The 24,946-nt window shown below is 39.9% G+C and overlaps 1 protein-coding gene and 1 pseudogene across 2 annotated transcripts in view; one reads left to right on the top strand and one right to left on the bottom strand.

The window, feature by feature from the left end:
• Positions 1 to 3,798: 3,798 nt before the first annotated feature.
• LOC140523030 (ubiquitin-like-conjugating enzyme ATG3 pseudogene) lies at positions 3,799 to 4,563 on the bottom strand (annotated as a pseudogene).
• Positions 4,564 to 12,351: 7,788 nt separating this feature from the next.
• SMURF2 (SMAD specific E3 ubiquitin protein ligase 2) overlaps positions 12,352 to 24,946 on the top strand; it is a 150,377-nt gene continuing 137,782 nt past the window's right edge. For both annotated transcript variants that reach the window (XM_072645431.1, XM_072645430.1), the window contains exon 1: positions 12,352 to 12,538. In XM_072645431.1, the coding sequence (XP_072501532.1) occupies positions 12,487 to 12,538 (52 nt within the window). In that variant the 5' untranslated portion in view covers positions 12,352 to 12,486. The remainder of the gene's footprint in view (positions 12,539 to 24,946) is intronic.

The raw sequence follows: 24,946 nt of genomic DNA, 5'->3' as shown, positions 1-24,946 counted from the left end.
GAGCCTCCACTACTAGCCAGAGGAAACAATTCGCTAAAAGCAGACATTTACTAGAATGGCATAGTAAGATTTATTATGAGGTTTGTATACTGAAAATATAGTGCTCTGAGAGTACTTTATTTGAATATGTGCAGTTCCTGGACAGCCAATTTGGTAGTATAGAAAACATCAGAGGCACCTATGTGAAGTTTCTAACTACCTACCTACAGGAAGGAGGGAAGATCTCTGACTTTGTGCTAAGACTGGAGAAGTTTATGACAGAAGGTCATGATCAGGACTGAAGTGGTTGTGGAGTACATGGATTATGCCAACCAAGCATGTTCAGATTCTCAAGGAGTCTGTATATAATATCTTCATATTGATATAACTCTGACTGAACAACTGGAAGGAATAGCTCTCACCCCCACCTTCCACTGCCCTCCGCAGGCACTCAGAACAAGTACAATCTATCCAGCCTAAGAAACAAGAGTCTATGAGCAGAGAGTCACACTAAGCCAACAGAAAATTTTCTCACAGGTTTTCAAGCCATACTCTCCAGCACAGGCCACTGAAGTCAAGCAAGAGGCTTGATCATCTAGATTTCACTGTGGGAAATCAAGGTAAGTCTGCTGGCTGACAGACTAATAGCCTCTCCTGGATGAGGAAAAGAATTTGAGAACAAAGCCCTAAGGAACTCATGCCTGAAAAGCAATGTCAGAGGATGGATGACAGGATGGAACTATTTCTTATGTTAAAACTGTATCCTGGATATGCATATGAATAATGTGCATATGAATAATTTATGCACCCAAAAAAAGAATACACAGATTCTAAAAGAACTAGCATCAGGAAATGTAGACAAGACCAAGAATGATGTTCCCTAGTACCTTGAAAATAGTAAGCCTGACTTCATTAATATGTGTACTCCAATTTAGACTTGTAGGACACTATATAGAAGGGATGGTGAAAATTGGCAATGCACTGATGTATGGGACAGTTGATCATAGATGAGGAATGGACATAAGCTATATGGAGGTATTTTTTGGCTTAAAGGACTTTGTTGTCTTTAGAAGGACACAACTTTCAGGAAAGCTTGCTAAAAGTATTGGGTCAGGTAGAGAAAGCTAGTTTGAAGATGTCAATTGATAAACAGTTTTGCAGATCTTCTGTCTTATAGTATCCCTGCAATGAGTGAACACTGAATCAGACAAGATAGAAACTATCCTTGGCTGATCTCACACAAATATTTTCAAGAATTAAGAACTTTTCCAGGGTACAATGGCACCCTAGAAATGTTATAAATACAAACTTATAAAGAACTGTGGTTGCTTTCAGGAGAACAGTTTGGAATTATGCCCCAAAAGCTATAAAACTACGTATTCCTATTGACCCAGCAATATTGCTATTAGGTCTGTACCCCAAAGAGATCAAAGAAAAAGAAAAAGGGTCCATTTGGATAAAAATATTTATAGCAGCTGTGTTAAAATTTTATCTTGTTCTGGTCCTCCTGACTATTTCCATCTTCTGCCTTCCAGTTAATATAGTAAGTAAGTTTATAAGAAGCCAGTAAAAAGAAGGATAGCAGGAAATAAGATTGTAAAGGGGAACCTGGAAGTCATGTACAAACCATTTCAAATAACAAAGGAACATAATTTGCAAACTGAATCATTTATCACATCCTAGTAATATGTGTTGAATCAGGAGAAATCATCTAGGTAGGTCAAGGTTTTAGTCTGTGGTATGTAAATTATAGACAAAATTCAGAACTCCACAGCTCCAGATCAGCAGATCATCGAAAAGGAGCTGATAACTTTGGGATGGTGACTTTAAGATAACTTTGAGATGATTTGGGTATATTAATGAACTATACCCCAGGTGACACAGATAGAAAATGGCCTGTTTCTGAAAACAACACCCAAAAGCCCTATAAAAATGAAACCTCAAACTTTTGCCCTCAAACACTCTCTGTCTCCATTCAATTCAGTCTACTTAGTGCTCTCATGGTTACGTGAGTGACATTCTCTGCCTTTTCCCCTTCCCATCATCTTCTCCATGCTACCTGCTTCCCTTCACCATCCCATTCTCTTTCCCCATGCTGCCATCTGCCTCTGTACCATTTTTTGCTGCTTTTTTATGGGTTTTTTGTCCCATACCCTCTATGTTTAATTGAAGTATGATTGTTGACCCCTTTCCCACTTCCAGTTGTGATCTTTCCCAATGAATACTCAAAGAACTGGGCATGTCTGCCCCTGTTTCAGAGTTCAATAAATTATTCATTCAGCAGCTCTTTTAGTGATGGCAGTAGTTTTTAGGGGCAGCTAGGTGGTGCAGTGGATAGAGCACCAGTGCAGGAATCAGCAGGACCTGAGTTCAAATCTCACCTCAGACACATGACACTCACTAGCTGTGACCTTGGGAAAGTCACTTAACCCCCATTGCCCCATCCTGGGCCATCTCCAGTCATCCTGATGAATATCTGGTCACTGGATTCAGATGACTCTGGAGAAGAAGTGAGACTGGTGACCTGCACAGTGCTCCCTCACTCAAAAACAAAGCCAAGTACAAGACATGTCATTATTTCTCTGATGGCATGGTCTGCTTCAGCAACAAAGGACGAACACACACACATAGTAGTGGCAAAGAAATGGAAACTAAGGGGATGCCCATCAATTGGGAGATGGCTGACTAAGTTTTCCTGAAACTATTCCCTTCATTATTTTTTACAAGTATGGTATATGACTGTGATGTAATATTATTGTGCCATAAGAAATGACAAAGGGGATAGTTTCAGCAAAACCTGGCTATGTTTGTTCTTTGTTCTCAAAGAGGACCATGACATCAAGATGAAGACATGACTTGCAGTTGACTTTAATTTGAGTGAGGGAGGGCTGTGCAAGGACAGACTGTGACCGCCAGACTCACTTTCTCCTCCAGAGCTATCTGGGTCCAGTGGCCTGATATTCATCAGGACAACTGGAGACAGACCAGGTTGCAATGTGGGACCTTCACCATTTTAGGCTAACATCTTATCAGATTCTCACTTTGAGTGAGATACACCCATTCAATGAATAGGTCTCTTTATCTAATTACTCAGTGGATAGCCCCTTTTAATAAAAGAAAAAAATAACCAAAAAATCACACTGGGAGGTGAAGACCCTCAGGGTTCCTCAGTAAAAGAGAAACAGTTACTATTTAGTAATTACATTCACTCTGTGCTAGGTGGGTGGGGGGACCTGGTGTCCAATCTATGAGCTCCAGAGTGAATCAGGCTTAATGCTTGTTCTTTGGGCAAGAAATGTAGCCAGTAAACCCAAAGGAAAAAAGGCAGCTTTTGGCCAAGGAAGTGTACCTTCCCCTGGGTAGAGCACTCCAGACAAGGATGGAGAAGAGGGGAGAGGAGAGAGGAGGGGAAGGAAGTTGGGGAGGGAAGGGGAGTGGAGAAGAGAAGAGAGGAGAGGCTACTCACAGCAAAACTGGGCAAGACTCATGAACTGATGTAAGGTGAGCAAAATGAGGATACCACTGTGCAAGTTGTCATTTCAACAATAGAATATAGCTACACAAGACACTTCACAATGTAACAAAAAGGTAATAAATTCAATGCTAATTCTTGATTCTAACTTTAAATTAACCCATAGACGTGACCATACTCACCAATGAACACAATTTCTATAATAAAGGGACTTAATATTTATTCATTAAGCAAAAAGACATTCCATTACTAGTCTTATTTAAGAAAAACCTGTGTGCAAAGAAAAAAAAGGAATATTTTTTTTAATTTAATGAATAAACCTAAGTACCTTTGTTCAGATATTATACTCATTGGCCATATTCTATTGTTGAAATGAGAACTTGTACAAATTTCATAAAAACAAAAAGATACATATATATGAACATCAAGGTCTCCTTTACCTTCTGAAGCTGTCTCAATGATTTTTTTCATCACCACAACATGTCTACATGGGTGAACTGAATACATGGGAGGTGGTGGAAGATGTAGGTGATTTTTGATTGATCACTGTTTTCTTCATATAGTCTTGACTGATGTGTTCAAACATATGTTCTATTAAAGGTTGCTGTTGCTCATCATAACCAAATAACCAGAGTTTTGAAGTCTGATAATATTTGTTGTATATGATATAAAAGGTATAAGTTCTGGTTTGTAAAATGGCATCTTTACTTCCAGCACCATTTTTAGTTTTGTTATCTTCTACTATTTTCCTTTTGTCCAGAGTAGCCTCATCTGTCTCCAAGAGTCCATTCTCTTCATATTCTCTCATAGCTTCTTCTTCTTCCTCATCTTTCTCTTCTTCCTCATCACATAAACAATTCTCATACTTCTATCACTCATGTAATACCTGAGTTGTGATAACTATCTACCCATACCCTTTTACCATCATCTTCTTCAATTATGCCTTCTAATTTTCCTGAATATTCCATTTGTTTGCACTGCTTGTAACAAAACAGATTTTTAGTTAGCTAAAATAGTTTGCCAGTTGGTAAGTATGCTTTAACTTTCAATTCTGCCCCTGAAACCCATTGCCATGTTGGACAGCGACAGACTAAATGATCTCCAGCTGCAACAAACTCCTATCATGAAGATAAGAGAGCCAAAGACCACCCAGTCATAGCTCCTATCCTACTCTCCACAAAGGCAGAAACCAAAGTTTCCCTCTCTTAAACCACTTACACTTAAAATGCCAGTGATTATACGAAGTATCTGACCTGTGCTTTATGGGTTCAAAGAAAGTACTACTTGTGTTGCCTACCTGGAGAGCATAAAATAATAACAATAATACTAATATGAAGTAGCATTTATATAAGATGTATGAAATGTTTTACATCTGTTAATTCATGAGGTCTTCACAACATCCCTGGGAGGGAAATAGAATGCTTTTATTATTCCATTTTATAGATGAGTAAACTAAGGAACAGAAAAGTTAAATGATTTACTCAGAGTCACATAGCTAGTAAGTATCTGAGGCAGGATTTGAACCCAGGTCATCCTGACTGTGTTCTATCCAGCTGCCTCCATATCAATCCCAGCATACCTTTGGAACTTATGTACATTGACTTTTGTCTCTGGAAAGAGGTAGTAAGAATAAGTCATATACAAGTGGCAACTGACCATCTTACCCAGCATTTACAGACATCCCAATCAGAAATCAGAGAGCCACTGTAGTTGCAGAAATGTTATGGTGAAAATATTTTTCATTGTATGACTTCCTTGCCAGAATCTACTGTGACAAAGATAATGACTATGAAAGCAAGCTATTTAAAGTCACTTTGGCCTTGTCAGGATTCTAAAGGTCTAGAACCACACTGTTATCACCCCAAGGAAGAACAACAATTTGGTTGTTTCAACTGCCCCCTAGTGAATCTGCTAAAGATCTTGAAGGTGAAGCAAAAATTTCAGTGGAGTCACTATGTGGCATTTCTAATGCATACATGAATTCCACTAGGAATGATGCCACAGGCTTTACCTGTACTTGCTAATGATTGAGTAAGAACCACATTTGGCTATTGACTTCTGCTTTGGTGTTTCAGGAGATGGAGATGTGTAAAGACTTATAACCAGCATGGTTATAAGAGATAGGCCAAAGGTAGGTCAAGAGATAGGCCAAAACAATCTTACAGTGGTCTCTGCTCTGAAAAGTGTGCTAAAAACAAATGTCAATATAATGCCCAGTTCACTGGCAAGGTCTTCATCCAAATGATAGAGTTTCTGCTAAGAAATCTTTGTGCATAGGAAATACACATGATAATAGATTTATGCAAAGCTCCAAACACTTGATACAACTGCTTCCAAAATAGTAACAGAGAACTGGTAAGGTCCTACAATGAGAATGCATCAAAACCACCCATTCTCTATCGAGAAACTAGATGGATCAATTGATGTGGAAATCTGCTTGTGGAAAGCACCATCAGCTACAGTACTAAAACTACTATGGTTTGTTGCCTGCATTCATAATTGAATGAAATCTATCCATAGACCCTTTTTGTCCTATCCATGGATCCCAGGTTAAGAACCCCTAGTCTATAGACACAAAAAGCCCCTCTTATTTGGAATTGAGTTCCTTCAGACATGGTAGAAATTCCAAAGTTGTATGACTGCTGACCAGTCATATTTCCATATAGAGATTGGTGGAGGGGTCAGAGAAGAAAGAAGAAGGCTATATCTACCCAGGCTAAGTGCTGTATTAAATTGAGTATTCTTTCTCTGCCACGGCTAAGTAAACCTTCTTTTGTAAAATAGACATTGGGGATAGCTCACATTGATTTAGCTGAGCAAAGCTCTCTTGCCTAAGTTACCTACTGTGATCCACCAGCCAAGTGTCACAGTACCCATGGAGCTCCTCATGACTACTCTGGATTTAGGCAATGAGGAAACGATGTACACAGGCCGAGCCTTTAGTCCCTAAGCCAACCAAGTCTCCAGGAATGTCTTAATACCTTTTAAGAAATGTGTACATCTGGAAGGGTGTAGAAATCTTCTGAACATTTAGTGAGGTGAGAAAACTGGAGGACAGAGTGGGGGAGGGACTTTTAGAGGGGTGTGTGGATTGAGATGGGGTAGTAAATGGGGGTATTGTTGAGGAGTAGGTGAAGTAAGTGGGTGGGAGGGGGAGGAGAGAAGATAAGGTAATAGGAATAGGGTAAAAAGAGAGGCTGAGAAAGAAAATAGCGAGTAAAAATAAGGTGGAGGGAAATTCACAAATAGTAATTATAACTTTTAATGTGAATGGGATGTTTATGATGGCTCCCTTTCTGGTGGCAAAGAACTGGAATCCTCATCAATTGGGCAATGGTGAAACAAGTTGTGGCATTTGGTCCTAATGGAATACTACTGTACTATAAGAAAAGATGGGCATAATGACCTTAGATGGGCACGGAAAGTCTAAGAGCAAAGTGAGAAGAACCAGGAGAACACTGTATACAATACCAGCAATATTGTTTTAAGAATGACTTTGAGTGAATGGATCATTTTGGCTATTATAAATACACAAACTAAAAATAAAGAACATATGAAGATGCTATCTGCATCCAGAGAAGGAATTGATAAAAAGAAGCATGTATAGAATAATTTTACATATACACCTATTTGTGTCTAATGGTAGGCATCTCTAGGGCAAAGAGTAGAGGGAGGGAAAAAGAAAGAAATTTATATGTTAACTTCTTTGTATATTTAGAGGGAATAGCAAGTTGTACATGGTAGATTTGTAGTTTCATGTGCAATTATCTTTTTTATTGTACTGTGTTATAGAAATGCTTGTTCTGTTCCATGAATTGAAAATAAAATAAAGAAAATGTTGAGTGGACTACATGTCTTATTTGGTTCCTCCATTGAACCTAAACTACCAATAGATTGGCCTAAATCAGGCCCTGCTCAGAATAAAGAGGGAGATTCCAACTAGTAGACTAGGGAACAGTGAATTTAGTAGTGGTGGTGGGGTGTCAGTGTTCACTTGAACCCTGAAATAAGTTGCGTTTAATCAGTCAAGAAACATTTATTAAACACCTGCTATGTGCCAGGTACTGTGTTAAATACTGAGGATACAAAGAAAGGCAAAAAACCAGTCCCTGGCCTCAAGGAGTTCACAGTCTAATGGGGGAAGACAACACATAAAAAGAAGCTGAAAGGAGAAGTAGGGTAAGGTGGGGAAATCTGTGCAGGTATCTGGATTAAGTTCTGCAACTAGTTGTTAAGTGGAGGATATAGGAGTCAGTCTCTGATGTCCTCCCTGCACCCTGTCCAATCAGAGGGAGGAAAGTATTCCAGGGAGAGAGGTATCAAAGAATTGAGAATTTTGGAGTTGATGTGGTCTTCCAGGAGAATGAGTTTGGAGATAATAATAAAGTACCAGATAGCTGCCAGGATGGGAAATCATGAGGTAGTTGCCCTTAAATGAAGGATGTGAGAGTAGCTCACCAAAGTCATTCAAAAAACTTAGGACCTTGTAACTATCCTATAATAGCTGACCCTGATCCATGAAGAGGACTGATGACTGTCCCAGAAGAGATATCATCTGTATCATGGCCTTGTTGTTCCTGGTGCCACTCATTGTCACCTCTTTTGAATTCTTGTGACTATTACTGCATTTTCCAAATGAAGTCTTTGTTATCAGTCTGTTCATAACATGATAATAATTTCCCAAAAGGAAATTATATCGGAGATTTTTGCAACACATTTAGAAGCTTTCTTTAATCACTTGCTATTACTTCTAAGCTATTTAAAGCTGTTGAATAACTTGCCCATGGTGTCTCAGCAAATATATATAATTCTTTTTTTTTTTCTGTTTTCCTTTGTAAATGAAAATGCTTATCTTCTTTGGTGCTGGTTAAGTTCAGAATAAGAATTTTTTTTAAATAAAAGAATAGTTAATTTGCTGTGATTGTTACCTACCTCTGACATCATTTCTCACTATCTTCTCCTTTAGTCTGGTCACTGGTGAAGAGGTGACTCTTCACCTTGCCAAGGCTGTCTCCTTTCTGTTTATTTGCCATTGCTTCTATCTTCTCCTATTTTATCTAACAGATTGTCCCTGCTATGATACTCAAATCTTTAATCCCTGCTGCCTACAAAAATTCCTTAGTCTTCTTCATTTGATTTGATTCTACCATCACCATCAACTATTATTCTACATCTTCTCTTTCTTGGCTAACCTTGAAAATGTCATCTGTACTTAGTTCCTCCAAATTGCTCTCCTATCCCTCTATTCTAAACTCTTTGCATTGTGGTTTCTGATCTCATCACTCAACTGAAATTGCTCTCTCTAAAGTAATCAATAATCTCTTAATTTCCAAATCTAATGACCTATTATGCTAAGTTCTTATCCTGTTTAAACTCTGTGCAGCATTTGATACTGTTAATCATCTGCTTCTGGTTACTCTCTGGGTTTTTATGACTCTTCTTTCTTCTGGCAAATCTCCTACCTGTCTAGTCATTATTTTTCGGTTTTCTTTACTGGATGTTCATGTCACTCCCATTAACTGCAGATGTCCTCTAAGAATCTGTCCTGGGCCTTATTCTCTGTTCTTCCTATGCTCTCAAACTTGGCATTCTCATCAGCTTCCAGAAATACAATTATCATCTCTGTGCAGGTGATTCCTAGATCTTTATATTCAGCTCTAATCCCTCCTGAATTACATAGTTCCTGTTTTCAAACTGGGTGCCCTAGATGTCCTCAAACTCAACATATTCTACCCAAAACAACTAATTTTCTTTCTATCCAAATGTCTTCCAAACTTCCATATGCCCTGCTGAGGGCAGCAACATACTTCCTGTTACCCAAGTTTGTAACCTCAAGGTTATACTTAACTTTTCACTTTCACTTATCTCATATTGCCAGATCTTCCCCTTTTCTTCACATTTTTTGGATACATTTTTTCTCTAATCATGTAGTCATCATCCTAGTTCAGGCCTTTATCAGCTTTCACCTGGAGTATTGTCATAGTCTAATCGAACTCTCTACCTTGGAGTCTCTTACTTTGTTAATACATCTTCCATACAGTTTTAAAAGTGGCTTTCCTAAACCTCAGGTCTGCTCATGTCCTCTCGCTATTCAATCAAGTCCAATGGCTCCCTATTGGGAATTTTAGGTTTAGGACAGTGCCTGGCATACAATAGATGCTTAAAAAAAATACTTTGTGATGAGTTTTAGGAATAAATGTGTACCTTTTTATTTGGCACTTTTAAACATCCTGACTCCTATCTTTCCAGTCTTTATACACATTACTTCTTTCTGCTCACAATGTGGTCTTCTTGCTGTTCTCCACACCCTATGTTTCAGTTCTCATCTATGCTACCTTTGCCCTGTTTCCTGACCTCTGACTCATGTAATCCCTGGCTTCCTTCAAACCCCAGTTTATGGGCCACCTGTGCAGGGCCATTCCTAGTTCTCTTTCAGTACTTGTACCTTCCCTGAAAGTATCTTTTGTAACAAGGTATTGGATAGGTCTTGAACTAAATGTCCCCTGGGTAAAATAAAGGTCTAAGCCTTCACAAGGAATTCTGGGATTTGTAATCTGAGAGACAGAAAGCATTTCTTGTTATCCTGAGCCTGGAACTACAGATTTCAATGGCACCTGGAAGTTTTCAAAAGAAGTAGTCTGTGAGAGAAGGGGAGAGACAGAATATGGAAAGGTAGCAGTGGCAGGAGTGGATACCATTGAAGAGAAATATCTGGTGGTTTTCTTAGGGTAGTGTGTGTGTTCTGGCACAGGAGGCTGAGCAAGGAAAGATGACTTCAGTGCTCAGTCTTTGATAAATGGAGCAAAGAAACTCAAACTGAAGTTGCTAGACGACTGTCTACTTAAGAAGTAAGGAAAACTAGGGAAAGGTTTTACTCTTTGCATCTCTCACCTCCCTGTTTGCTAACTGCTGCTCATGTGTAGATTTTTGCCCCTCCCTGCTCCTTTGTTTCTTTATCCTGAATTTGTTTCTTATAAATCCAGGGTCGATTATGACTGCTTTGACTTACATACATTTATTCAGTTCTTGGAAAAGGGGACATGAGGGATGCCACTGATTGGCTTAAACACTTAGGTCGGAGGGTTACACTTTGGTTCAGTGTGTGTGGGGAGAAAGGGAATAAGTATTTATATATCCCCAACAAGCACTTTACAGTTATTATCATTTGATCATCCATCACAACAACCTTTTGAAGTCGGTGTGATTAGTATTCTCATTTTACAGTTCAGGAAAAAGGGGCAAACAAGTCAAGTGACTTGCCCAGGGTCACACAGCTAGCAAGTTCCTGAAGCGGGATCTGAACGCGGGTCTTCATGACTTCAGGTCCATTGCACCGTTTCATTGTAGCTGTTGTTATAGCACTCCCCAACTTGTTTATAGCAAGCTCTTATGATTTTAGTAATAATAATAATTTTATAAGCTTCCCCTAAAGCAGAATTTAAATTGGATCCCAGGCTTTCCTTTCCCCTAGGCTATAGATGCGAACTCTGTTACAGCCCAGACTATTTAACTTTGAACCTAGGAATCCCAAGCAAAACTCCAGGGGAAGTGTGAAGCAGGGGAGACTGAGGGAAAGGTCCCGCCCTAAGGCCACCCAATGGGAGGACAAAAGTCCGGTTAGGGAAGAATCAGTCCCTCTCCTTTTTCCTTTTTTTCTGGGGGGTGGGAGGGGGAGAAAGGGAGTGTTTCCCAGCTAGATCTTCCCCACAGTGACACCAGCTGATTACATCTCCCTTGTATATATCTTGTATATCTAGACCTCTTCATGTTCATATTGCTTCCCCCCATCAAGGTCAACCTCTTGAGAGCGGGGACTTGTTTTCCCTTTTTCTTCGGACCGCCAGAGTTCTGCACGGGGGACTGACACAAGGCAGCAAGAGCTTCAGGAACGCCTGGCAGCTGTCACCGCTGGAGGGAGGGGCTGGGAGGGACGCTAAGCCTGTGGAGTGTCGTAGCCACAGGACCATCTCAAGAGAAGGTAGCCCAGCTGCTCCAGGAAGAATGCACAGAAGGGGCGGGGGCGGAGGCGGGAGGCATTTAACTTCTGTCCAGGCTTCCTCGACTGAAAAAGGAGGAGTTCTTCCCTCCTTTTCCTCTTGGGGAGGCTAGCGCTTTAAATGCTAGAAGAGGTTCTACCAGGGAGCAAAGCTGTTACTGGGTTAGGAGTCCGGTCACCCCCAGCTCGGGTGGCGGGGGGTCGGGGAACCTGACCCCACCCCTTAGGAATGGAACAGAATGTCTCCCCAGGGTGGGGGTGGGTGAGGACGCCAGGTCGGTCAGCCGCCTCTTCGGGGCTTCGGGGACACTTCTGCCTCCCAAGGGTCCCGAAAAGCACGTGAGGAGGCGTGGCAGGGCCAAGGCCAGGGGATAGGTCAAGACCGTCTGCCGGGGCGGCGGCGGCGGACCGGACGCTCGGCTGGAGCCTCTTCCCTTCCTCTCGGCTTCTTCCGTCCCCTCGCGCTCCCCGTGACGTCACAGACCCCGCCCCAGCTCTTCTACACCCTTTGTCACCCCCCCCCCCCCAAACGCTCAGCACTCCCCCCCAGACTGAGTGGCAGCGTCGGCTGGAACGCGTTCCTTCCGAGGGAGGGCGGGTGGAGGAAGGAAGACGAGGAACCTCGAGCTCAGCCCCGGCGTCGCCTCAGCCCGGCCCCTCTTCGCCGAGCCGAGCCGAGCAGGGCAGCGGGGGGCTGGCCGGAGCCCGAGAAGCCGGAGGAGAGGGCGGGCGCGGTGGGAGCGATCTCGGCGTCCCGCTCTCTCCTCGGCTCATGGCGAGGACTCTCGGCACATCCGGGACCCTGGGGCCGCCGCGGCCGCGGCTCCGGCTGCTCCGTCCCCAGCGCCAGCCCCGGCCCGGGCCTCAGTCCCAGCCCCGGCCCCAGCCCCGGCCGCTCTGGTGACTCCGCCGCGCCTTCGCTCCGCCCGTCCGCCCCCGGCTCACCAGCCGCGCGCTCGGATACTGGGAGACGCCCGGCCCGGCGCCCCGCGCCCCGCGCCCAGGCCCTGGACGAGTCGCCGCCGCCGAGGCCGAGGCCATGTCTAACCCCGGGGGCCGGAGGAACGGGCCCGTCAAGCTGCGCCTGACAGGTGAGGGCAGGGCCATGGGCCGGCGGGGATCCCGGGGGCAGCCCGGCTCGAGGCGGGCCGGACCGGGCCGAGGGGACCGCGGTCTCCCGCTGTGGTCCCAGGAGTTGCGGCCCGGCCCGGCTCGCGAGGAGGTGTCGGCACCGGGGTCGGAAGGCCTCGGGCCAAGGCCGATCCAGAGTCGCCGCTTTCAGAACTCTCGCAGCCCCTCAGCCACCTCTGTTCTTTTGTTGGGGGACTGGGAGTGAGAGAGAATGTGTGCGCGCGCGTGTTTAGTGAGTTTGTGAGTGTGAGAATGCGTGAATGCTAGTGTGCGTGTGTGCGTACGCGTGTAGAGGGGAGGTCAGGTTTTGAACTCGACTTACTCGGAGTTGGAAGTCCTCGGAGCTCCAGAGCTGGGCTCTCTCTAGACTCCTCTCAGCACTGGCCCTCCCAGGTTCTGTCCCTTGAAGCCCCAGGCTGCGGTGCCGCCCGCCTCGTGCCCCGCAGAGCTTGAATGCAGTGCCCCTGCGCTGGGGATAGGGTGCACCCCCTGGGAGCACGAAAGCTTCTGGGGATGTTTGCTGAAGCACCCCTGGGTTATTCAGGTGACTCCCTGCTGCCAGTCCAGGGTAGCCTGGAAGCCGTGTTTGTATACATCGCAAGGCTTTGTTGCTCATGGAGGAATTGTGTAGACGGACCACCGGCCCCCCGCCACCTTTTCTTCAATCTTACACTTTTTTATTGCCCGAAATCAGAATAATCAAGCTCATTCAACATATTCTGCGTTTTGACAGTGTTAATGGTAACCTAGCCTTTAGAAAATGCTTATTTTTGTGAGCTCAGAGAAGCCGTGTGTGTGTAAATCAAGAACTTGTAAACTCAGGACTCCTGGGAAAAGAAAACTCTGATATCAGGAAAGCGTTTTCCCCCCATGACTTTGGCTAAAGTTTGCCAACTTGAAAAAATAAACCAAAAAATGGCTCTTCTTGAGCTTAAAAAAGAAGTATATTGTTTCATAATTTACCTATCAGGTGTGCTAAATACTGATATGACATCGTAAACAAATTTTGATTTTTGTTTTGAAGATATGTCAAAATGAGTCAGTTACCCTGCCCTTGGGGAAAAAATTCCAGGTTGCTAAAGTTTATCTGAATAACTACTGAGAAAACCCAGTTTTATTAAAATAGGTGTTTTAGGTATAGTTTGATCAGTGATAAAAGTTGATATTCTGATTTGAAGTGATTAAAATTTTTGTCACAGAATTTTTTTTGGCTCTTCCCCCTAAACCTACCACTTTCTCTTGAGGGCATCATGATTCTTCCTATCACCATGGTGGTCATTCCTAACCTTACTGTCATTCTTAACCCTTGACTCTTGTTACAAAGAAATTGTCCATATTTAATCAGTTGCCAATTCTTACACGAATCTATCCCCTTGTCACTTCTTATCCCACAACCACCCTGGGTCCAGGGCTTGTAACCTCTTGCCTGGACTGTTGCAGTAGCTCCTAATTGGTCTTTAGGCCTCCAGTCTCTATGCTCTAAAATTGATCCTCCACACAGTTGTGAAGTCTGACTGCACTTCTTTGCTCAAAAAGTTTTAGTGACTCCTCATCACTGCCTTTAGGATAAAGTACAGATTACCCTGTTTGGCATTTAAAGTCCTGGCTCCAGCCTATCTTTTCAGACTGATTACACATTACTCCCTTTCCTGAACTCTACACTCTAGCTAGTAGTATGGGCTGTTTGCTGTTCTTGGTGCAGGCCATTATATATCCTTCCTGTCCTCCCTTCCTGCTCTCCCTTCTAGTCTCTGCTCCATGGATGCTCTACCTGCATTCAAAGCTCAGCTCAGGTGCCATTTCTTTCAGGAGGCCTTCTTTCATGTCTGTTGGTCATTGTGTATTTATTTTGCATATATCCTGTACTTATACATTGACTGTGTAAGGTCCTTGAGTTGGTTGGTAGCATTTTTATATTTGCATTCTCAGAGTTTGTTGCAATGTGTAACACATAATAAATAGGCACTTAAATGCTTGTTGGCTGATAGAAGAAAAAGCTATACCTGTTGACTTTGTTATTATGTGGATTTGGTAATTAAGCAATTGCTATCACTTTCAGAGTCCATGGGCATAACCTCTGAGATTAAAAACTCTGAGGTTAATTTGGTTGATAAATGTGGGAGATTTATTTTAGATTGAATGTATGCTGGCTCTACCTTTTCAAGTCCGTGTCTATGATGATATTAAGCATACGAATTATGACTCCAGATGAGCAATAGGTATCAAAAGTAGGATTTTTGCTACTTATTTTTATTAAATCTGTCCCTAAATGGAGAAAATGAAAGTATGAACAGATTTGCAGCAAATAAAAAGAAGTTGAGTTTTCCACATAAGCCATTAGATTCTTAAAATGTGTCCAGTGTTTTGGATTTTTTTTTTTTTGGTGCCAGTGGTTTTAAGGTGCTTCCTTTCTATGTGTAAAATTTAATAAAGCACTGAGCAGTGTAGGTTTCTCAGAAAGATTGTAATCTTAAGGAAAGACCTTCTTTAGTGCACCAGACTAAACTTCATTAAATGTAAATTAATTATATGTAATATAATAATTGAATTCATGTATTTTCAGATTTTGATAAATTTCAAGATACAATGTTATCTTTATTGCCATTGATTATAAGGTAGTGTTAGGAAGCCTGATTTGTGTGGTTTACTCTTGAAATTTGATAATTTTTTAAAATCTAAATTTTTCTTTTTCTCTTTGGCTTCAGAGTGACAATTTTTTATTTTGGCACAAATCCTCCCTTCCCCTTTATTATTTGTAAATCAGATGGTATAGAGTTAACAAACAGATTTCTAGAACTGGATTTAATTAGCAGCTTTTTAGGATATAAACACTAATGGGTTAGATGGAAAACATTGTTTTGACTGACTGGATAAATGACAAGGCAGTGTTTGATCAAAGTCCAGGAATTGGTCTGGAGCTAATACCCAACTTCTCAGTCTGTCCTTGAGAAGCCAAATAAAATATTTAACCTAGGCCTAATTTTTTTGGGGGGAAAAAGTTTGATTTTTTTGTTAGGCTCTTAAGAAAGTTCTAAGAAATGTTTGGCATACCTTTACACTAAGTGTTTAATAGTTTATTTAGATCTGGTTTCCATGATAGAAAAAAACATCGGTAGTAGGCATTTAAAGAGTTGATATTTGGTTTATGGAACACACTGGCTATAAGATCCTTCAAGATTATTGTTCTTTGCTTTATTTGTTTTATCATAAACCATTTTTTTAAGTAATAGAATTTTTAGTTTTTAGACTATCTTTTATTCCAAAATACTTTACGAACTGTAGGAATGTGCATATGGATGTAACCATGGGTATATATGCATAGAAACGTATTTCCTTGATATACAACTGCCTCTGATGAAAGATGATAACCAATTCTTTGGACATTGTTAGGAGGAAAAAAAATAATTCAGCTTGGGATATTTTTGGTTTTAGTAAATGCTGCATAAACTCAGTGTTCAGGCCTCAGATTTTCAAGCATTTACCTAAGTTCTAAGTCACTGTGTTGTTAGTACAATACTTGGTACAAAAAGACAGGGCTGATTTAATCCTGAATATGTGGTAGAAAGCCACATATTGGTCTAGAAAGCCTATCCACCCTGTAGCATTTGTAGGTGGTTATTAAGTATATGTTTTTATTCTTGAGAGTAGCTATAGCTTGAAGAAAGCTGTCAACATTAATAAAATTGATATTTAGATGAAATTGAATGATTTAAAAAAATTTTAAGATAGGATTATTACTGGAGTAAATAAATTTTTAGTAGACAAGGTTTTAGAAAAGTTGAGTGATGTGTATTCATATTTGAACTTTAGCAAAATTTAGAATTTTGCATAGTCTCAATGTTTATAAATTTATCAAATAGTTATTGGGGTTTCTAACAATTTTAGTTTCTTAGATGTAAAAAGTTAATAGTACTTCTCCATAATAGTGATTTTAAATACTTTTAGAATTTCCATTCCATGATTTTCCTGTCTCCTCCTTGTAACATCTTATTACTCTAGTACTCCAATGGATCCCATCCATGGAGGCATTTTATGCTGTGATTCAGATCATAACCTATTTCTCTCTGTCCATCCAGTGTGACTCATTTGTGCTGTCCCATAAATTTCCCCTTAGGTCTCTTGGAATTGGAGGGATATCAGTGAAACACATGGGCTGTCCATTGGCTTTATCTCTTTAACTGAGCCATTCTTTTTGCCATGCATTACACTTCTTCGATAACATCCTTGACTCAACTTCTCTTGAGTTATTCCACGTGTGTAATGTCTTGAAGCCTGTTTAGTACACCATGTCAGTAAGGCAAGAATTTTTTGAACACTTAATGTACAGTAGTCTAAGGCCTGGGAATACAGAGAAAGGCAAAAACTGTCCCTGCTCTCAAGGAGCTGGTATTTTAATGGGGGAAATAACATGCAAATAACTTTATATATCTAAGTATCTGGCTCCATTAATTCCACCACCCACTTAAAAAGTAAATTACCTTTGTTAGGTAGGTACTTTTTTATTGAATCAAACAATCAGAACAATTGTGAACAGGCCTTGTATACTTCCTTGCAATAAAAGCCATTGTTAGACTGTTTCCCATCTTCAGAATTTGTATAAAAGGCAGGAACAATCTCAGAATTAAGAGTGAGAATAGATGAAGAGATTGGAGCAGGCTTGACCTTTGCTTTATACACCTTTGCTGAGGGGGAAAGGAACAAGTATGAAGTGCTTACTATGTTCAAGCACTTCCGCTATTTGCCTCATTTAATCCTCACAACAATTCTGTAAGGTGGGTGCTATTATTATTCCCATTTTACAGTTGCAGAAACTGAGACAGAAAAGTTAAGTGACTTGCCCAGAGTCATATAGTGTCTGAGTGAGTAGGGAGTGGAATTTTCTTGACTTGTAGACCAGGACTCTTCATCTGCATTTCTACCTACCTGTAAAAGGGAAGTATCAATTATGGTGGAGAAGAGATATAGTGAGAATTATAAGTGAGAAGCAAAGGAGAGGAGGACCTAAGATTAGAGAAGTCCAAGGGTCAGCTTTTTCCCCAATGTCTCCTCTCAAATGTCCATCCAGACATTATAATATAATCTGCTATTTTGTTACCCAAATATTTCTGAATTTTAGCCTCAACCTAGAAGAAGCCAGGAGTTAGTGTTAAGCAGATAGCCTCTGCCTAGGTGTTAGGAATTTTTCTAATTGGCAGCACAGAATGATTGGGACTGAACTTTTCATCTAAAATAAACTCCTTAATGCTGAAGAGGGGGAACCAAATAGACCTTGTTGTTATTGAGTTGTTTAGTCGTGTCCAACTCTTCACAACCCCATTTTGGGATTTCTTGGCAAAGATCCTGGAGTGGTTTGCCATTTTATTCTCCAGCTCATTTTACAGATAAGGAAACTGAGGCAAACAGGGTTAAGTGACTTGCCCAAGGTCACACAGCTAGTAAGTGTCAGAGGCCAGATATGAACTCAAGAAGATGAGCCACTTAGATGCTATTATGTTGCCCCTGAGGATTAAAAAAGAGGTAACGATTAAAATGTGACATAACTTATTCTCGCATATGTATGTGTGTGTGCGCATATATATGTATGTGTGAGAGAGAGAGAGAGAGAGAGAGAGAATCAAAGGTGATCTGATGTGGACCACTTTGTGAGGATGAATGAAGAGAGGTATCTCCAGAAGGTGGAAGTTGAACTGAGTCTTGAAGGAATCCTGGTCAATTAAGAAGTGGAGGGGACATATTCTAGGCATGGGGTATAACTAGTGCAAAGGCCTGGTGTTCAGAGATGGAATGTTGTTGTGGGCCAGAGTATACTGGTGGAATTGAGAAGAGGTCAGTTAACTTCCTGTACTTCCATAACATCTGAAACTAATGTGAGTGAAAAAGCTGTGGGGCAGTTTGAATTAACTGTCTCCAGGTGGATTGTTCAAGGACCAAGCTGTAGACCCTTTGAGGAAGAAAAGTATAAAAGTGATTTTTAAGGCTTTGTCAGAGAGTTCTTGAGATCCAAGGAAACTTGTTTCTTATTTCCTTGTTGATATCTTTTACTTTTCTAGACTGCTTTGAGAACTACTTTTACTTGGGTATATGAATATATTTTTATTAAATATGCTTACTTTAACTCTCAGGTTTTGAGTACCCTGTGAGAGAAGCAGCAAGGGAATCAGTATAGCCAGATCATGGAATGCATGGAGGGAAATAATGTATTAAAAAACTAGAAAATTAGGAGGGGACTAGTTTATGAAGTGCTCTAAATGCCTCAAAGAGGACTTCATATTTGTGCCAGAGGTGGTTGGGAGGTACTGGAGTTTTTTGTTTTTGTTTTTCTTTGTTGGAGGGGAGGCTACAGGGCTGTGTATAATAGTCAGGCCAGGCTTTAGAAAAATAACTTTGGCAGCTCTATCTTCTGGCTCTCCTGGCTTCAAATTCCATCTTCTACAGGAAACCTTTCCCAATCCCGGTTCATGCTAATGCTGTCCCTTCTTTTTTGATCATCTCCAATTTATTTTGTGTATATGTTGTTTGTACATAGTTTGCATATTTTCTCCACCATTAGATTGTGAACCTCTTAAGATCAAGGACTGGTTTTTGCGTGTCTTTGTATTCCCTCATCAGTTAACACATACCTGGCACATAGTTTGGGGTTAATTAATTGCTTGTTGATTGACTAATTGAATAACTGAATGGAGGATAGATTGGTGTTAGGAGAGAAATTGAGGCAGAGAGACAAGTTACAATATCCTGAACTAGGATGGTAGCTGGGTGAGTGAATGGTAGAGGGCTATATGAGAGAAAGATTTGGCAACTGTTTGGATATGTGTTGAGTGGGAGTGAAGAGAATAAGATGGCACTGAGGTCGCAAACGTAGATGACTAGAATGATTGTGGTGTTCTTGATAGTAATAAGGAAGTTTGAAAGGGGAAGTTTTGAGGGGAAATAAATTCATCATGTTGAATTTGAGATATCTATGAAATATATAATTTGAGGTGTCCAAAAAGCAATTGGTGATATGTGATTGGGGCAGAATATATAGATCTGGGAATCATCTACATTGATCAGTATGAATTCAACTCATAGGATTGAATGAAATAATCGAGCCCATTGGAGCCAATAAAATCGAGTGAGATAATCGAGAAAATCGAGAGAGCAAAAAGTAATGTGCCTAGGACAGAGTCTTGGGGGATGCCAGTTAGGTTGATGGATATGACAGTTCTGAAGAATTAGCAAACAAGAGTGGGAAGAAGTATTAAGACATATTAGGAAGAGTGTCAGGAGAGAGCATTATTGCAACCAAGAGAAGAGAAGTAGTCAGGAGAACGTGATTAAACAGTGTCAGATGCTGCAGAAAAGCAGGGATCAAGAAGGATCAGGATCGAGAAAAGCAATTAAGAAATTTCTTTGTGGAGAGCAATTTCAGTTGAATGATGAGGTCAGATACAAGGATACAAAGGGTTTAGAAATTGAGTGAGAGGAGAGGAAATGGAGGCACTACCCTTTGGATGATTCAGAACCTTGAGTACTAAAGAAACTGGTGTTTTATGATTCTGTTCGTTATTTTAAGAATAGAGCTGGACCGGTGATTTCTTTGGTATAGGCAATTCCTAGGTGAGGTACTCTCAATGCAGGTCAGGACCTTCTCTGTAATTTACAGTCATAAGTGAGTTGGCTGCATCATCTAGAGGTTAAGTGACTTGCCCAGGGTCACATAGCCAGTGTTTATAGAGGCAGGATTTCACCCAGGTTTTCTTGACTTTGAGGTCTGTTTCACACCATGCTGCTTCAAGATGATTGCTTCAGGGAGAAATTTGGAGTCATTAAAAGAACTGTGAAAATTTCCAGAGACAATCCAGCCTGCTCTTTTCCTCTTTGGTTCTATAATAGTAGAAATTAGTAGTTTGAAATCTGGTACTGCTAGAACCCCTTCTTTCCCACTTTTTTCATTATTTCCCTTGAGATTCTTGCTGTTTTGCTTTTCAGATAAATTTTCTTATTATTTCTCTAGCTCTATCAGTCCTTTGGTAGTTTGATTCATATGGTAATAATTAAGTACAAATTCTTTAATTACAGGGGGTTTATATAAAACAAGTCAAAATAATCCAGTAGTCACTTGGAATGTTACCAACTAACTTTGTGACATTGAGTAAGTCATTAAACCCTTTTGGCTTGTTTCTCCATCTTTAGAGTGAGGAGGTACCTTCTAATTATTTTCCCCTATGTTAGTTAAGGTGATCAGTAATTGGATTGTGAATAGTGTACAGACAAGAAAAATAACAGTCAGCAAGTAAATTTCTGAAAACATATGCTTTGGTCAGCAGTACATCCTTTTAATGTGTGTGTGTGTGTGTGTGTGTATGTATAATATCTGTAAGTAAATTGGTCTTTTTGTTACATTTAAATAAGACTTCTAATTGGCATATAATTGAGCCAGATCTTTTCTGCTATAACATTAATTGTAGATGTTTTGAAATGTGTTTTGGGCAGCTCTCCTCAGCTTTTTTTTTTTTTGTTAATTTATATTTAAATGTGCTATGTATTGTATTCATATAATATTAAATTTATATGATATTTACATAGATGGCACTTAAATACTTAATTTTATTGGATCAAATAATGAAATTATAAGATTTTGGAGCTGGAATGCTCATAGATGGAGATTATAGGTCTAGACCTGGAAGGAACCTCAGAAGCAATTGAGCCTCCCTTTTCCCTATAGATGAGAAAACTGAGAACCAGGAAGGGTAAATGACATAGGTAGCAAATATCAGAAGTGGATTTGAATTTAGGTTGTCTGATTCTGGAACCATTGCTCTTTTTTTCAGTGTATCATGCTGCTTGTATCATGCATCCTTAGAGATTTTTTTGATCTAGCACCTTCATTTTCTTTATCATAATATTTAGAGCTGCAAGGGACCTTAGAGATCATATATGTAATCCAGTATGCCTATTAAATGACTCTAACGCTCAGGTTAGCGAAGTGAAATTGCCAGTCCACTTTTAGAGAAATTTCTATACCAGTGGTTACCTAAACCAATGAAATTAGAAGTTTAGACAGTAATGCCTGCAAAGTTATGTAACAGCGTTATGTTTCTTAGGGATAGGATATTGGACTGATGGAATATATCTTACTCTACTGTTAAGATTATAGGCTCCTTAAGAGAATGATCTGTGCTTTGAACAATAAACACTTATTTAGAATCTGCCTTTTACGTTCAAGATAGTTTGCTAGGCAGTAGAAGTGCTTTGAATGTTTGATTTTATATTCATGGTATCCCCTTCTCCTGGTACAAAGTACAACCTCTCCTTTTTATCCTGCCCAATTCTTGGCCATTTCCTTTGTAACACAACTAACCAGTGTACTGAAGAGTAAAGGAACCTTGGTTCTGTTAATATTTCAAGGGTAGCAGTGTAATGTTTGGGCCCATACACCTTTCATTTTTTTGCATGTATATACATATATGTATACATGAGTGAACCTCTTTTTCAGGTCATACTATCTTTTATGTCATTTCTCATGTGAAAGTTATTGTCAGTAATATTCTGCAGCCTTTTTAGGGTGCCACAGGTCGTTCTATTGCCTTTTGTGTTACTTGGAATTTTGATTCCTTCAAGGTTAGTCTTCATGATTTAAAGCAATGTAGTATCACTATTAGAGTACTGGGATTTTGAGGCAGTGAACAATTTGAAAACATCTGAATGTGATCCAGCCAAATTCTCTATACTCAAAGGGCAATAAAAGAGAAATTAAAAAAAAAAAAGGTATGTTGAAGGCAAGGGGAAGATTGAGGGATAGGAGTGCTATTCATAGTGGATTGGATAATGCAAATGAATAATAAATGAAGAAGTAGAACTAGGTTGCATAGTACAATGGAAATTGTGCTGGATTTGGAGTAAAGTCCACAAATATTTATTAGTTGCATACTGTGTGCCAGTCACTGTGCTAAATGTTATCTCTTCTACATCTTGGGTTACGTTTATATTTACATGTGCTGAAGAAGTATGAATTATTATGGTATTAAAAGATAAAATATGTTGATATTATGCAGTACTATACATATATTTTATGCATTTCTGAGATTCTAGACTTTTTCTATTCCATCTTCTGGCCTTTGCATATTGTCTGCGGCTTCCGCGAAACACTGCCCCCTCCCCCCCATTTGTATTTAATTTCTCATGCTGACCCATGATGTATCGAAACCATGATGGGGAGTATCATGATATGGAAGGGATAACCATACTTGGACCTAAGTCCTCTAAAAAAATGGTATGATTTCTGAGCCATTGTTGGTTATCTTTGAAATAAGGGAGGGGTGTTGTAGGACCAGAAAAGGACCAATGCTTGATTTTAGAAGGGGTAGAATTTGCAGAGCCATTCTTCTGAACTTGTTTTTGACTTTTGGCAAAATTTTACAATACATTATTAAAAGGATTATTTGTGAACACTTAGGAAAATGATTATCACTAAAAGCCAGCTTGGCTTCATCAAGAACAGGACATACCAGACTAACTTAATTTCCTTTTTTTTTTTTTTTTATTTTGACAAGGCAGACAAGACTAATAGAACAGAGGGAGGCTTTAGTATTCCTACGTTTCAACATAACATTTGACAGAGTCTTTCATGTTATCTGTATTGATAAGATGAAGAGACATGGCCTAGAGAACAGTGTAGATGGGAGAATTCAGAACTGCTTGAGTGATGCAGATTAAAAAAAGTAACCTTTTACTAATGGGTATTGGTGGTCTATTGAAATACCTCAGGGATGTGGTCTTGGTTTTGTTCTATTTAAAAAAAATAGAAACTTTTATTCATGATGCAATTTGTTGTGTTGGAGAGGAGAGCTTTGTAGTTGGAATCAAGAGCCTGGGGACTTAATTACCAACCCTGAGCAAGTGCCTTAATTTTTTTGTTGTTGTTGAATTACAATTAAAAAAAAAACCAACTTGAATTTAAACCAATCACATAAAAGAGCATTGTAAATGAAACCAACAAATCTCCATTTTATGCTGTTGCTTTTTAAAAAAGTATGTAATTCTACGTGTTACTTTCAAAATTGTCCAGCTTGTCTGTGCTTCCTTCAGAATTTCCTTTTCTCATTTGTGCATTTTAAAAAATGTTTCATTGGCCCTCTTTGTTTGTATTTTTGACATTATGGCTGATCCTTCTCAGCCCCTTAATTCTTCTTCCATTTAGTAATGGAGAGAATAAGCATAGTCATGCAAAATAAATTAATACAATAGTAGCTATATCCAAAAATATGTCTTTTTCTTCACCTTATGCCCTCTTTATCAGTCAAGAGAGCTCTCTTGGAGACATGGTTAGCTTTTTTGCATTGATCAGAGTTCTTAAACCTTTCAAAACTGTTTCTTTACATTATTGATGTTGTAAAAAATTGCCCTTTTGCTTCTGCTTGAATAACTCTCTCTTTTTACAATTTAGGATTCTTTGAAATTGTAACTTCTTACAGTGAAATAATAACCCATTACGCTTGTATAACACATTTTATTCAGCCATTCTGAAATTCTCTAAGAGGCAATCTGAGGCATCTCTTAAGATTTAAGGTCTTGCTTTTTCTTTTTATCTCTTTTATTCCACCTTCAATATTAGTAAGTTTGTTTACAATGTTGGCATCTATTTCCTCTTCATTATGATCCTCCCTCTTAACACTCTCCTATCTTCACTTGATTTCCTGTTAAATGTATTTCTACACCAAACTCTTCGTATGGTGTATATTCAACCTTTTTTTACCTGTTTCAGATAAGTGATGCCTGTATCATCTGCTGCATATTCTCCCCCATCCTCTATTCTAGGTTACTCTTCTCATGTACTTCAGATATGAGAAATAGCAAGTTCCACCCGCTTCTTTCACTTTTCTACTTGATTATTGTTGTTTTTGTTCATCCTGTCCTTCCTTTATGAAGAGGACCAATGACATCCAGAGGGTGATATCTTGCCCTGCTAAGTGAATTGGATTTAAGTGAGGCATGGCTGTGCAAAGTCATTTTGTGCAAAACCTCATTCTCTTCGCCATAGTAATTGGGAGTCTAGTGGCAAGACATAATTCAAGATGACTGACTAGGGCTCCTGGATGCAGTGGGAGAGCTTGGCTTTTTTAAGCTGAGGTCTAAGTTTCTCTGAGGCAATACTCATTCAGTGATTAAAAGCTAGGTAAGAATTGAAGGGAAAGGTGGCCTCAGAAAGATTTGTTCATTGTTTGGATTTTGATGGTTAGAGTGAGTGTAAGGTAGCAGTTGTTTCTGTTCTGGCCAAAAATCCTGAAGGTCTTCCCCTCCCAGATTGATTCTTTTGAGAAGGTTTATCACCAAGGCAATATTCACTGCACCTGCAGCAACAGTGAATATGAGGGTATAGTTCTGAA

The sequence above is a fragment of the Notamacropus eugenii genome, chromosome 2 (genome assembly GCF_028372415.1).
Source record: "Notamacropus eugenii isolate mMacEug1 chromosome 2, mMacEug1.pri_v2, whole genome shotgun sequence".
Lineage (NCBI taxonomy): Eukaryota > Metazoa > Chordata > Mammalia > Diprotodontia > Macropodidae > Notamacropus > Notamacropus eugenii.
Note: the sequence above shows the minus strand (reverse complement) of the source record. Positions and strands in the feature narration are given on the sequence as shown.